The 16,351-nt window shown below is 39.3% G+C and overlaps 2 protein-coding genes across 4 annotated transcripts in view; both read right to left on the bottom strand.

Moving 5' to 3' along the window:
* Positions 1–2,660: 2,660 nt before the first annotated feature.
* Positions 2,661–16,351, bottom strand: part of LOC138691711 (zinc finger protein 729-like) — a 67,226-nt gene continuing 53,535 nt past the window's right edge. For 2 of the 3 annotated variants that reach the window (XM_069813988.1, XM_069813990.1), the window contains one exon: positions 2,661–9,677. In XM_069813988.1, coding sequence (XP_069670089.1) covers positions 7,862–9,677 — 1,816 coding nt within the window. In that variant the 3' untranslated portion in view covers positions 2,661–7,861. Of the gene's footprint in view, positions 9,678–9,832; positions 9,969–16,351 lie in introns of those variants that run through there. The other variant, XM_069813991.1, reaches the window with a different exon arrangement.
* Positions 10,119–15,952, bottom strand: LOC138691716 (uncharacterized). Its single transcript, XM_069814010.1, has 2 exons — positions 13,420–15,952; positions 10,119–10,254 (listed from the first exon to the last, which is right to left on the bottom strand). Exon 1 carries the CDS (start codon positions 13,921–13,923, stop codon positions 13,453–13,455), a length of 471 nt encoding a protein of 156 aa, XP_069670111.1. The 5' UTR covers positions 13,924–15,952; the 3' UTR covers positions 10,119–10,254; positions 13,420–13,452.

Below are 16,351 nucleotides of genomic sequence, written 5' to 3' on the forward strand. Positions count from 1 at the left end.
TATTTTCAGATAATCTGATATTTGTCTCTAAATTTCTTCTTTAAGTTTCGTGTTTTTATAGTTTTCATCCCGTGTATCCTATAAATAGGCCTACGGGTGACATCGTACAAGTTCGATTATCAGCCATCTTTCCTCATTTTCAAATAAAAACAATACAATTCATCGCCACCTGTGATATCTTTTTCTACATTCAATCGTCATAAAGAGTATAAATGTCAAACATCTTTGATAAATGTGTCAAGAAAATTCGCTGAGCTACCGATCCCAGCGAGAAACTCGCGCGAGGTTTTTGCCTCGAGCGAGAATTTCTTCCAATGTGTGGACGTCCATTTGAATTCATGTTATCAATTTTTTAATTTTCTCGCAACACATTTCTCGCTGGCGAAAACTCTGCAAGTGTGTTCCAGGCCTTAATATTGTCGTTTAGGTTTAAAACGTTTACGAAAATCATTGTGAATGCTTACATTAAATAACCTGACGGTTACTTTTCATTGTGAATGTCTATTTTGAGGTTAGAGTTTTCCGGACTAATAGGCCGTGGTCTACTGGCGATGTTACGACCAGACGTTTTGTCTACAACTGCGGAAGACATCATCAATGGCGTGCCATTCTGGGCCATAGTGTTTCTCCAGCGTGCCAGGGACAACTAGTGCTATGATTGGAAGCGCGTCTTGATTTATATGGGGAACTGGGTGTGGATCGCTGTTGACAGTGCTGTGCGGGCCGTGGTCCGAAACCAAAACATTGAAACCGCCGGCGAGGACCGCACTGTCAACAACAAAACCTCCAGCGCACACCGCATTATCAACAGCGAGACACACCAAGTTCCCCATATAAATCAGAACACGCATCGAATCGTACCAGCAGTTGTCCCTGGGACGCTAAAGAAAACACTACGCCCCAGACTCCTCCCCGCTGATGATGTCTGCCGCAATTGTAGACGAAACGTCTGGTCGTAACATCCACGGTTGCCAGATAAAGGAATCGAAACCATCGTACTAAATTATGAAAATTGTCGTACTACAGCATAAAATTGTCGTACATTTCTCAACTTCCCAATATATTTCTAGTCCACTGCTGTGTAGTAATGGTTAGCACGTCTGACTGTGAAATGAGCGAGTCAGAGATCATACCCCAGATGAGACGAGTTGTCTGGTTGACGTTTCCAGGTTTTCCCTCTACCCATTAATAGCAAATGCTGGTTAACTTTCGGTGCTGGAGTCATTTCGCTGGCATTATCACCTTCATATCATTACGCAGTTGATAAAGAATCGCAAAATAAATATATCTACTAGTAAATTTTAGTTCCAATTAGAAATACTACTAATTATAGTTCACATCCATAATGACATTCAGCACTGAAACAAATCACCACCCTTTTCTTCATCATCAAAACTGTCATCGCTGTAAGGCGTGCACGATGACGCTTAGTTAGAATCAACTTTCTTATATTTAAAGTCAGTAGAACTTGATCTTTGGCCGGCGCAGCAGCACATAGGCCAATAAATGCGGCTAAAAATTATATCAAATTAATTCATCTACAGTCGACTCAAACCCGACACGTCTATAATGTCGGCGGGTTTAGACTTCTTAATGCTACTTCGGTACTATTTCATGATAAAAGATTTCCTTCATCGAACAAACAAGGCATTTAATAAAATTAAATTCGTATTACTTTGATATAACTACGCCGTCTGCGTGAAACCTAGAGCTCAAGATGACAAATTATGACTTGCATGGCAAGCGTGGTTAACAGAGCGATTTGAAAACATCCCCCCATCCTTAAAACATGTTTCTTTCATATTAATCCAGGACATATGAAGAGTCCAGTGCAAGAATGATGGATGTCACTTTCTTGTCGAAAATGAACCAAGACTGTCAATGCATAGCTTAAGACATATAGAATGTACACATAGAGTTAGATGGCATTAACACTGATAGTCATTGTCCAGTAATGATAGGAAAATCACAGTTAAGCTTTGAGCGCTAAGCATTTCAAAATTTCAATTGCTTCTCCTGCAAAATGTATTCCAAATTATATCCATCATTCTTGCAGTGTACTCTTCATATTAAATTAAGAAAAGTTGTCTAAAAGGTACGAATTAACTGTCAATATTATTTTAATTATAAACCAACATTATAAGTTCCCAATTATTTTTTCCCCTCAGTGAAATATTCGTAGAAAATTGCGTACGACATAGAGTGCGGTCGTACCTCGTACAATTAGTCAAAACAGTCGTATGCGTACGACTATAGTCGTACATATGGCAACCCTACTAACATCGCCAGTAGACCACGTTCTATTAGCCCAGAAAGTCTAACCTCATTGACGCTGGCCATGAAAGCCTACATTCGATTATTACTTTTGTTGATTATGGATGGATTAGCTGTATTCTTCCATGGATACTTCATTCTTAATGGTTCTGAATTTAGACTGCCATTAAGTCGTGATGTTATAAACTTCCCAGCTTGATATATTTATTTGGCGTAAATTTATGCTATCATAGAAAAAAACTTTGTATTATACACATTCGTAAAGTTATCGTTTTAGCCCTCGTATGTTTGTGGCACGAGGCAAAGCCGAGTTTCACAAACTTTACACTCGTGTCAAAAAAAAAAAAAAAAAAAAAAAGAGAACATTTACGAACTTGTCTCTTGAATAATAATTCTCAAAGCCAGCCAATAGCTTTAATGGAACAATGGAAGGAAAATGAGACAATGTGTTCATGCAAGCTGACAGGCATTTGAAGAAATTAGTAGAAGAAAATTGGCAATGATTAGTACCAATCGCAAAAAAGGTTCTTTTGTTAAATAGTCATAATATTCCAATCTGGGGTCATCGGAATAACTGCATAATCATAATGGATTCAAGCGCGGTATCTGAAAGAAAGACAGTTACTGCGCCCCGAAAGAATGGAACCCTATCAGCAAAACCCCTCAAAATGATGTAATTGAAAATTGTAGAGATTTAATACTTCAGTAAATTGTAGATCATATAAAAAGGGGACAGTAATTTACAATACTTGCCAAAGAGAACATTTATGAAAATAGACTTGCCTACATGTGAGCAATTACGACTGTGCGATAGTTATTTAGATATGCCAGGTAACAGAGCAAACGAAGATATTGTAGGTTATGTAAACATCAGTGACTTGACAGCAGATGAACTAACAAACACGACACTAACCATTGTTACTAATATTGGGTTATAAGTTCACAACATACGAGTGTAAGCCTATCATAGAGGCGTCAGTATCACAGAGATTTTTCCGACTCTCTAAATTTACTGAGTTACTAACACAATCTGACGAATCATAAATAATTTCTTTATTTTTATCCTTCTACATTACATAGCTTCTCTCTTAGCAAAGGAACTCTTCTTGGTTGCCTAGAACTGGTAGGCTGTCGCACTTTGCTTCAAACTGAATTTCACTTCATCTTTAAAGTTGCTTAATCCTAAAAATATGTTAATAAAATGTTACTCTTCACCAGAAAGTGATTTTTCATCTTGAAAACAAAATCAATCTACATATTAAGTCTCCTGGAATTCAGTTCACGAAACAAACCACACGAATGCCTGTCTTTTGGATCTTACAAATACAAATTCTTACCATTTCACATACTAATTACTACAAAATTTATGCTTACAAAACAACTGAATTGCGCTAGATACGTCCACAAATGCCTGAGATATTACTAGTTTTCTTCAAATTATTGTCTTGAACATAGACCTATTGATAGTAACAGGTCTCAAAAAATATATTCACTTCCGTTCTCCTGTCTACCCTAAAACTGATATCTCTGTTTTCAACATTTATAGCCTTCTACCAGACTTCTCCTACACTATTTACACAGTATAGATACTTGATGTTTCGAAGGCCATTGCTGTTTCCATTAATTCTCCAGTAATTACACTAAAGGTGTTATTACATCCTACTTCCATTACCTTTGTGACACATCAAATCATACACCCACGCGCAAAATCATTCACTTACACCTTTCACATTGCTTTTCAATAGCAGAATGAAAACTTCCCCTCCACCTCTATTGCATACATCACTCATTAGTATGATATGACACTAATCAGACTTGAGACGTATACAAACAATTACTGTTCCTCTGACATATATCATCAAGTCAGCTTTAATGTGACTAATACTGTTCCCTTCAACTACCACTGTTTTCAGAATTGTTCTAATTATTTCCTTTCCTTACAGTAGCGATAATTTCTGTTCGACAGAAATGATTATTTTTCATATGTGAACACACGAAGATCTCGCGAACTGAATGTCTGGGGTCTCAATCGGCTTCCAATCTTCGATTAAGACTACAGAAATCACAAGCAAAATGATCGATAAGCATGACTGTGCCAGTCTTAAGTTTGCATATCTTTCGTGCAGGCTGCAAACCACATTATGGCTACACGTCTAAATATCTGGCTCTACATCTCTTTCAATTGTCACGAAAAGCAGAAACAGTCACCACAAATGGCGCAGTCACATCGATTCTCACTTACGTATCTCGTTACATGCTGTTACAGATCTTGCGAGAACGAGAAAAACGTCCCACAAACATCGCAGCTGCACCTCTCACTTGTGTCTAAGAGAGCATACAATTTTACACTACCAGATTCCGAAAATAGCTTTCACTTATATCGCAACTGAATACCTTCTGCCCGTGTGTGTACGTTTCTATGGTTTTTTGCATTAATGGATCTCGAAAACTTCTTTCCACATATATCGCAAGCGAATGCCTTCACCCCAGTGTGTACGAGTCTATGCTTTTTTTGCATTACTAGATTCCGAAACCTTTCCACATATATCACAAGTGAATGCCTTCTCCCCAGTGTGTAGGATTCTATGTTTTTTAACAGAACCAGACCGGGAAAATTTTTTCCCACATATATGACAAGTGAATGGGTTCTCCCCTGTGTGTACGAGTGAATGCATTTTAAGATGACCAGATTCCAAAAACTTTTTTCCACATATATCACAAGCAAATGCCTTCACCCCAGTGTGTACCAGTCTATGCTTTTTTGCATTACTAGATTCCGAAAACTTCTTTCCACATATATCACAAGTGAATGCCTTCTCCCTAGTGTGTAGGATTCTATTTTTTTTACAGAACCAGACTGCGAAAATGTCTTTCTACATTTGAGGCGCCCGAGATGAAAATGGGCTATGTGACTTTTTTTTTTTTTTGTTTTTTCAGAAAATGAGTTATTGACGTCATTGGCAAGTTTGGGTTGAAGACTTTTAAGCTGTGAAAGGTGCAGTTTCAAAATGGTTTATTTTAGACATGTAAAATGCATGGAGAAAATTAGTACTTGTATCAAAATGGGATATGTTATTATTAATGAATTAATCAAAATGGGATATGTCAGCCATTATTTGAACAGATGAAAATGGGCTATATTTCATATCTTTACGTTATATTTCCAGAGCACATGAAACAGAATGGTCTATGTTTGCCAAAGTTTGTGTGGTTTAAGTTTTTCCGCTAGATTTTTCAGAAAACTAATATGGTTTAGACCTTAGTTACACAGTGATTATGCCTCTACAAGTCTGTTCTAATTTATAAGGCAAGGTCTGTATTGCTATGAAAAATATTTATTTAAACTAATGTAATGGGCGTTAATTTATGAATTACGGTAACACTACATCTGACAGAAGATTACAGGCTATGACTGCTCAACGTATTCATCTGCTAAGAGTGAAAAGTTTTTATGAAATCAAGAATGAGATGTCTGCAGACCTTCTCACTTTGATCTATGATTGTCAGCAAAATTTGGCATTTCCACGTCTTCTAACCAAGTAACATATTAAGCCAGGCAATATTACATGTACAATGAAACAGTAGTTGAGCAGAGGTAAGACAAAATATTGAGACACAGTGCATTTTCTTACACATGCTAGAAAATGAGACTTCTAAAGGAAATTCTGAAGGAATAGACTGATATGTAATGATATGAATGGAATTGAGAAAATTCTTTTGGTCTCAAATGTCACAAAAATGCTACTATAATATCGACGATCTGTTGATGGTTCTACAATGAAGCTCCATCATCCCTGATATATGACGGGATTCTATTCCTTCTTCTTGGACAGTTTTCTACCCTGCGACAAAATATTCGGAAAAGTGGAGAATCGAATAAAAAAACAAGAGTTGATTGTGTTGCCAAAAGAATATCATATTATCATTGGGAAACATGCAACTGTAATCAAGGTTGGCAATGAAGAATGTCCAGTCTGTAAATGAAAGAAATTTACAAAAGATATGATGAAACCGAACAGCTCCATTCTGTTTAAGATCTCATTATTTAAACATCTTTTTTCTTCATCTTATTTAAAGGACAAGCATGTTTACGCTTTTAGAGCAAACAATATTTTCATATGGACTGTGCAAACGAGAAAAATTTTTCTGTAGGTTATCAATACATCAATACATCATGGATGTAGAAGGATTGTTGTAGAAACATTTTGGATTATTCTGGGAAGGGCAAGACCATTCGCAGGTAAACCTTCAAATTCGTATGACCAGGAATGTGCCAACAAACGAACAAGATGGAGAAGAGGACGTTAATGGCCTTTGCAGATGCTTTTCCCTTGTTAGGTTAGGTTAGGTCACGGTGGCTACAGGCGGTTAGGACGACCCTTTGCACATCAATCATACTAAGACCTATTGTGCACGCCGAATTTATGGGATGAATGAGGATGAGGTTGTACCAGCCAACCGGCCGCATGTCAACCCTCATCTACTCACCAATGGAGGCCTCCTACCCTCACACCGAAAAGGCGACCAAGCAGCATAGAATCCATTCCAACGACCCTTCAAAGGTGTCGGAGTGCCCTTGGAAGTGCTCTTAAGGAATGAATCCTGAGAGAGATATAGCGGAAGGTCCACACCTGTGGAGTAACGGTTAGCGCGTCTAGCCGTGAAACCAGGTGGCCCGGGTTCGATTTCCGCTCGCGGAAAATTACCTGGTTGAGATTTTTTCCGGGGTTTTCCCTCAACCCAATATGACCAAATGCTAGGTAACTTTCGGTGTTGGACCCCGCACTCATTTCACTGGCATTATCACCTTCATCTCATTCACACGCTAAATAACCTAAGATGTTGATAAAACGTCGTAAAATAACCTACTAAAATAAAAATAAAAAATATAGCGGAAGGGTGGGAAACAAAGAACAGTTGGCTATTGAATGAGATGAGAAAGATGAATGATTTGATATGAAAATCTAAATTATTTTCGACACGGGAGGGGAAGAAAAAATTAAACATTGCAATGAAAATTCCAACCCGGCATTTGGCTAAGTAACATTCAGGTTAGTTGGTCTGGGAATCGAACCACGCACCCCCCCCCCCCCCGAATGCGAGTTCAATGCGAAACGCTCGGATATTTTCCTTGTTAAAGATTCCTTTGAACACGTTTGAAGAGTGATTTTGTTATAATTATCGTAAAACCATGCAATTACTCTATTAAGTAAAACACTTCCAGTTCTTGAAGTTTCTTGTGACTGTTTTGGGAATAGCGCTATTAAAAATAAAATAATAGTATTTCGAAAACTTTACTTTAAAGAAATCATGTTCAAATGCATAATTAGATCAAGTAATGTAAAATTAGAGTAATGAGTTTCAAAATAAATGTATGAAAATGGGATATCAATATTTAAATTTTCTTACAAAACGAATATTTGAACATTATGATTTGAATAAACATGGTAGGCATGCTTAATACTGACGTCTTCATCAATTAGAGCCATTCCCACATTTGTATCTTTCTTGTATGAGATGTAGGCAATTTTTGCATTTTTCTTAAAATTTACTTTGGATGACATAACCCATTTTGATCTCGGGCCCCTCATACATCACAACTGAATGCCTTCCTCCGCGTGTGCAAAAGTGCATGCTGGTTAAGAGAACTAGAATGCGAAAACTTCCTGCCACATATATCACAAGTGAATGGCTTCTCCCCTGTGTGTACCCGTGTATGCTCTTTTAAATTACAAGAACGCGAAAAGTTCTTTCCACATATATCACAACTGAATGCCTTCTGCCTAGTGTGTACGAGTGAATGTCTTTTCAGATTGCCAGGGAGCGAAAACTTCTTTCCACATATATCACAACTGAATGCCTTCTCCCCTGAGTGTACGATTGTATGCTGTTTTAGAGAACTAAAATCCAAAAATTTTCTTCCACATATATCACAACTGAATGCCTTCTGCCCAGTGTGTACGAGTAAATGTTTTTTCAGGTTGCCAGGGCTCGAAAACTTCTTTCCACATATATCACAAATGAATGCCTTCTCCCCTGTGTGTACGACTGTATGCCGTTTTAGAGAACTAGAATCCAAAAATTTTCTTCCACATATATCACAACTGAATGCCTTCTCCCCTGTGTGTACGATTGTATGACGTTTTAGAGAACTAGAATCCAAAAATTTTCTTCCACATATATCACAACTGAATGCCTTCTCCCCTGTGTGTACGATTGTATGCCGATTTAGAGAACTAGAATCCAAAAATTTTCTTCCACATATATCACAACTGAATGACTTCTGCCCAGTGTGTACGAGTAAATGTCTTTTCAGATTGCCAAGGCTCGAAAATTTCTTTCCACATATATCACAAGCGAATGCCTTCACACCAGTGTGTACCAGTCTATGCTTTCTTGCATTACCAGATTCCGAAAACTTCTTTCCACATATATCACAAGTGAATGCCTTCACCCCAATGTGTAGGATTCTATGTTTTTTTACAGAACCAGACTGCGAAAATGTCTTTGTACATATATCACAGCTGAATGCCTTCCTCTGAGTGTGTAAAAGTGCATGCTGGTTAAGAGAACTAGAATGCGAAAACTTCCTCCCACATATATCACAACTGAATGGCATCTCCCCTGTGTGTACCCGTGTATGCTCTTTTAAATTACCAGAACGCGAAAATATCTTTCCACATATATCACAACTGAATGCCTTCTGCCCAGTGTGTACGAGTGAATGTCTTTTCAGATTGCCAGGGAGCGAAAACTTCTTTCCACATATATCACAACTGAATGCCTTCTCCCTTGAGTGTACGATTGTATGCAGTTTTAGAGAACTAAAATCCAAAAATTTTCTTCCACATATATCACAACTGAATGCCTTCTCCCCTGTGTGTACGATTGTATGCCGTTTTAGAGAACTAGAATCCAAAAATTTTCTTCCACACATATCACAACTGAATGCCTTCTCCCGTGTGTGTACAAGTGTATGCCTTCTTAAATTAGAGGTAAAAGAAAATTTCTTTCCACATATATCACAACTGAAAGGCTTCTCGTCTGAATGTACTCGGGCATGATCTTTCAGGGTATAAGAGTTCAAAAACATCTTTCCACATACATCACAACAGAATGATTTGTTGTCTGTGTGACGAAAAGTTTCCGAAAATTTCTTTCTACAGATATCACAACTGCATGTCTGGTCGCCTGTGTGTGTTTTCAAAAGATCCACCTGCAAACAGTCCTTTCCACAATCATCGGATATCAACGGTCTCTTGTCCTTGTGTAGAACAGTATGTCTTTTGAGTTCCATCGAATCGAAAAAATACTCTCCACAAACATCACATTTGAAGGTCTTCTCATATGTTTCCAGGCATTCATCTTCTGTAATACTGTGGCAGCAAGGTGGAACTCCAGAGCTGTGAAGAAAATGTGCGCTTAATTCGAACAAGATGACTAAACAAAGATATATCATCAAAAGCAAAACTACAACACAAATATATTATACTTAGTAAATGCACTGATTGGCAAAAAAAATCATGCACCAATAAGAACCTGCCATTTTGCTGCTAACCTCGGCATACAGTTACATCTCCAGTAAAAAGTCACAATGTTTAGTGTAGTAATGTAATTAGTTGAAGAGTCTTGCCACCAGAGGCCGTGATCCTGCTGTCATCCGTGGCCTCTAAAAGGGCTTGCACAGGCTACTCAAATGTAGAGGACTGTTGTTTCCTGTTGTGTAAAACTCGTCGATGAATTGACATGCCTCTACGACGTAATGGAAGAGACTTTACCCAGTTAACAGAGTTTGAGAGGAGGCGCATTACTGGAGTGCGCGAGGCCAGGTGGTCGTATCGGCGAATCGCCAGCCACCTACGCCGTTCTGACCAGATTGTCAGGATGTGTTGGGACCAGTGGATGCGTGAGGGCACGCAACCACAGCCACTGGGCTCAGGACGCCCTCGACTGACAACCAGGAAAGAAGTTCGTCGGATCCTCCGACAAGAGCAAACAGATCCTACAGGGAGCTACTACCTGAAAGCCAGATTTGTATAATTGTATGTATTTATTTATTATCACTACAATTGGGTATACATCCGGTGGTAGTGATATATAATATACAATAATTACAATTACATGAAATAAAATAAAATAAACATAAATGAAATAAAATAAAATAAACGTAAATCTATAAATAGTAAGTGCAATAAACCTAGGATTATAAGTAAAAACTATTCCATAATAATGCCTACGATAAGCAAAAGTAAATCTAACTTATAAGTACTTCTATTTCACCCAACTATTACCAATTTAAGTAATTACATATCACCTTAATTAATTACATGCGAACTTAATTACATATCACCTTAATTTATTTACATATCAACTAAATTACATATCATCTTAATTAATTATATATCAACTCAATTAATTACATGACACAACTTGAATAATTACTCTGCACGTCCAATTAAATTTTCAGTCTAATCTTCTCAGCCTTTGCTTAAATGTATTGATTTTCAGAGGACCACCCTGAAAGATTGCCGCAGGTAAGCTGTTCCAGCCTACTATTGTGCGGTTAAGAAAGGAAAATTTTGCCACGTCCGTTTTTTGTTTTCTACATTTAAACTTCCTAATATGATCAGTCCTTCCTAAGTATGATGGTGTTGCTAATCTAGCATTGATATCGGTCCATGCTTTGTGTCCCATTTGCGCCTTGAATAATGCGGTGAGTCTGGTTTTTCATCGCCTTGATTTGAGAAGTTCCCACCCTAAGTCTTTTACTATCTCCTCACCATGTCCCTTCCCCATTTTGACATATTTTGCTGCCTTGCATCGGACCTTTTCTATTGAACCGATTTGGTTTTGTCTGTACGGATCCCAACCTACTGCTCCATATTCTATAATTGGGCGAACAAGGGTATTGTATGTTAATTCTTTTGACTTTCGGTTAGATTTCTTCAGAATACGCATAGAGAAATGTAGTGCTTTCCAGGCTTTCCTTGTGGTATTAGTGACTTGTTCCTCCCAACCCAGTTTGTTACTTAAATATATACCTAGGTATTTACAAGTGTTCACTTGTGCCACGGATGTACCATTCAGCTGATATCCGAGACAAATTTCTTAATGCGTTCTACAGAAGGATATTGACTTTTACTGACATTGATTTTCATTTTATTTTCTGTCGTCCGGGTTTCAATAACCTTAAGATCGTTTTGTAAGGCGGCGATATCGGATTCACCATTAACTTGTCTATATATTATTGTCGTCTGCGAATAACCTTATTTGAGACGTAGTATTTCTATATATATATATATATATATAAGAAACAATAGAGGTGCAAGGACCGCCCCTTGAGGCACGCCTGATGTTACTTTTCCTAGTTCCGATATTTCTTTTCCTAGTCTGACTTTTTGGGTTCTGGTCTCTAAGAATTTATTTATCCATCTTACTACTCGATTATCTATTGGAATCCTGCTTAGTTTGTCTAAAAGTTTTTCGTGAGGCACTACGTCGAAAGCTTTAGCGAAATCGATCACAACTCCGTCTATTCTTCCCCCCCCCCCCATCAACTTCATCGGATAAATCTTGTATTAAGGATGTGATTTGACTTTCGCAAGAGTATCCTGGTCTGAAGCCATGTTGATTTTTGTTCAGCCATTCGTTATTTTCTAAAATGTTGCGAATATATTGTGTTATTAGATGTTCCATTATTTTGCAGATAACTGATGTGAGACTGACAGGTCTGTAATTGTTCGCATCGCATTTGTCTGCTGCTTTATATATGGGGATTATGATAGCCGATTTCCAGTCGTCTGGGATACTACAATTATTTATTGATATATTAAAAATTTGCATTAAGTACGGGATCATGGCTTCATCTCCTAACTTTATAATTTCTGTGGGAATATCGTCTGGACCACGCGATTTTCGGTTTTGTAGTCTCTTTATTCTGTTCCGAATATCTTTAGCTGTTATTTCGAACATCTCTGAGCATTCACTTTCATCGATTGTAATCTCTCTTTCCTTTTTATTGAAAATAGTAATAAATTTTGAGTTTAGTAATTCTGCTTTTTGTTTGTCCCCTGTAATTATTTGGTCATTAGTGTCTCTCAAAACTGGTATTGATTCCCGATTTCCCCTTCTTCTGCGCATGTAATTATAAAACCTACCCCAGTTATTTTCACCTTCTTTCAATAAATTTTGCAGGTAGTTCGCTTCTGCCTTTTTCTTTTCTTCTTCTGTTGTACGCTCGCCTAGCCTTTTTCTTTAGTTGTCTAACATATTTTGTATAATACTCCGGGTCTGAATTAGTTTTACTATTTTGTAAGGCACATATTTGGAGGTGGCCTCGGTTAATATTGGTTTAAAATTTTCCCATACTTGATCCATGGTTTTGCCCTTGTCTAAGCATTTGTTATGTTGATCTATAAGGTAACCTCACAAACCGTTTATGTCTGTTTTGTTATACTGCCATATTTTCCTAGTGATATCTATTCGGAAATTTGTCTGAAGTCAGTTTAGCTCGAGTTGAACACTGTTATGATCACTGATTCCAGGTAATATTTGTGAAGAATGAAAACTATCCCAGGGTCGTATCAAGAAGACATCTGAAAGGTTATTGTTTCTTGTAGGTTTATTTGTGACCTGTGTAAATCCTTGTTCCCGTACTAAGTAATTAACAAAGGTTTGTGGAAGGGTGTTTGTCTCTACCTGACCATTCCAGTTCACTGCGGGTAGATTTAAATCCCCTGCTAACACAATCTTCCGTTCTAACGATATTGAGGAAATCTTTTCTTGTAACTTACTCAAAGTAAATAAATTTGTTTCGTTCAGAGGCCTATATCCCACTTTTCACCATTGCATTTATTTTTGATTTGTACCGTTATAATTTCTGCTTCTGCATGTGACCATAACAAGCTGCTGTCTATACCTGTTTTAATACAAACAAATACTCCTCCCCCACTGGCATCTCTATCTCTTCTGTAAATCCTATAATCATTCCTGCATATTTCTGCATCGTATATGTTACTGTGAAGCCATGACTCCGTACCTATAATTATCTCCGGATTGTAGATATCAACTAAATTCCAAAATTATTATTTTATTTACTATACTTCTGCAGTTAACCTGTAGCAACCTTAACAGATTGATCCTCACCTGTTCGCTGTTCGGTTCCGCGTTGTCCCGTCTTCATTGCTGACTCCTGTCCTCTCTCGTCATTGCTGCCACCCTAGCAAAGAGAGCTCCCATCGCCACCGTCCCTCTCCGGTTCAGGTACACCCCGTCCTGCCCGAAATCTCTGTCGTCCAGCCACGAGTTGCCGTCCACGTACTGTGTTCCCAGCTGCTCCGCAACCCACTCGAACTCCTTGTTTGCCCGTCCCACCTTCCTCCAGTTGATGTCGCGACGCCTGATGATCCCGCTGATGATGATGTCCGCTGTCAGGTACCGTTTCTTCGTAGATGACACCAGATCATATAAGTCCGCCATGATGTAGTCCACGCTTCTTCTTCTCAAATCGTTCGTCCACACATGTAGAATGATTTTCTTAGGTTCCCCTCTCTCGCGCTGCTCAATTTCGTGTTTCATTTTGTCGACTCGTATTCCCGGGTAGCATTCCACTTCCAGTTCTGGATTTTCTTCTGCCACATATCTGACCATCGAGTCCCCTATGACAACACACTCCGCAATTCCTTTTTCCTTCCTCTGTCGTAGTCGTACATTTTCTTCTTCCAGGTTCTTCACTCGTTGTTCCACCCTCCCAGTTTCTCACGCAATGTCTTGTTCTCGTCCCGAAGTGTGTCCAGTTCGTTCTTCACGCTGTTGGTCCCGCAGTCTCTGCACACCCACGTTTCTTCGATGATCTGGTCACTCTTGATTTTCTGGCATCCCAGGTGAAACCATACCTTGCAGCCGTTGCACAAAACACCTACCCTTAGGTTCTTCTTGCATCTTCCACATTTAATGCTGGTCTTCTCGGGGTCGTTTATGAATCCTGGGTTCAGCTCCACGCCTCCTATTACCAACATTGTGGCGATTACTATGGCGAAGTAGATATTCACCTTCTGTTGCTTGTCCTGTCCACTTGCCAACCCTTGGCTCATCTTTCCTCGTCCTCCTTCAGCCCACATTCCAATCCTCGCACTGTACGTACCCATGTCACAACCCATTGTCCCGTAGCAGGTAGAAAACAGGACTTAACTCTACCGAGGTCCGACTGCGACTGTGAGGTCCGACAGCGACCTCGTTACTGGAGGTACGTTAACAGAAAGCCACAATTTAAAGTCACACAGTATTTGTGTGCACCAACAGTTGAGTTGTGGCGTCTTGTCAGCTCATTTGAGTTGTATGGATATAAAAAGGAAAAATTGTGACGGTGTCGTGTATAGTTCCTGCGGTAGCTCAGTCGGTAGACCGTTCGCGCGCTAAGCGAAGGGTCCCGGGATCGATACCCGGGCCCAGAACAATTTTTCCTTGAAATTATTCAAACCTGCTTTACAGGGAGCTACTACCTGAAAGCCAGATTTATATAATACATTCGTTACTGGAGGTACGTTAACAGAAAGCCACAATTTAAGTCACACAGTATTTGTGTCCACTCACAGTTGAGTTGCGGCGTCTTGTCAGCTCATGTGAGTTGTGTGGGATATAAAAAGGAAAAAATTGTGATGGTGTCGCGTATAGTTCCTGGGGTAGCTCAGTCGGTAGAGCGTTCGCGCGCTAAGCGAAGGGTCCCGGGTTTGACACCCGGCCCCAGAAAAATTTTTCCTTGAAATTATTCTGATCCAACTCTTTCACCGCCCACCACCCTGAGACAGGTTGCAGCATTATTACAGGCCCCTGAGTCTGCTTGAACCATTTCCAGGCGCTTGATTGATGAAAATTTGGTCTCACGGCGCCCATTACGTGTCCTGCCATTGACACCCGCCCACCATGGCCTCCATTTGCAGTGGTGTCGTGGGCAACAAACCTGGACTGCTGCAGACTGGAACCGGGCTTCTTTAGCGATGCATCCACATTCTCTTTAAGCTCTGACGACGGTCGTAGTCGTGCCTGGAGACCTTGTGGTGCGCGTCTCAATCCTACATTAGCTGTGGCGCAACACACTGCACCCACTGCTGGCGTGCTGGTCTGGGGGGCCATCGCATTCGACAGTCGGTCACTCCTAGTAGTGATATGAGGGTCAATAACAGCGCAGCGAAATGTGCAGGACATCCTCCTCCCACATGTGTTGCCACTCGTGGCATGGCGTCGAAGAGGGCTTTTTTAGCAGGATAATGCTCAGTCGCACACAGCAAGGGTGTCACAGGAACGCTTCCCCAACATTGTCACACTTCCATGGCCTGCACAATCGCCAGATTTGTCACCAATCGAACATTTCTAGGACCACCTGGGACGTCAACTGCAGCTGACTAGAAGTTCACAAGATCTAGAGAACCAGTTGCAGTAAATATGGACAGATATGCCGCAGGACATCATACAAAACCTGTATGCCTCCATGTCTATTCGTATTACACCTTGTATCCAAACTAGAGTTGAAGAAACAGGGTAATACAACCACAATTCAGGTGGTCAGTTTTCAGCAATACAATTAATATTTTGCTCTAATATTGCAATCATTTACATACATCAACGTTACGATTATGCATATCAGGTTTCATGCAATTTCCACAACTCCTTTTTGGTGCGTGATTTTTTTTTTATCAGGCAGTGTATATGGCAGTACAGAAGTTAATTCTCAAAAGTGCTTTATAGTTGGTCTTTTACGACGATATATCAACAACTATTGTTGATTGTGTAGCGACTGAAGATGTAAATCCTAGCGAGATGAGTCCAGGAACGAAACTTACCCACCATTTTCTATTAATGGGTTGAGAAAAAAACCACGGAAAATAATTTAAACTCACATAACTACTATTTCTGTAAACATATATTTCGAGTAATAGAATTTGCGCAGTTGCTTTTCTTGTGTGGAATTCTCCATGACAGTTTCTTCTTCACTGTCCAGTATGACAATCACTGAGAAATAGCTGACAATTTGCACATGCTCCAGCAACTGAATCGTAATATAAGAGTGTAAAATAATGAA

Source organism: Periplaneta americana, chromosome 16, assembly GCF_040183065.1.
Source record: "Periplaneta americana isolate PAMFEO1 chromosome 16, P.americana_PAMFEO1_priV1, whole genome shotgun sequence".
Classification (NCBI taxonomy): domain Eukaryota; kingdom Metazoa; phylum Arthropoda; class Insecta; order Blattodea; family Blattidae; genus Periplaneta; species Periplaneta americana.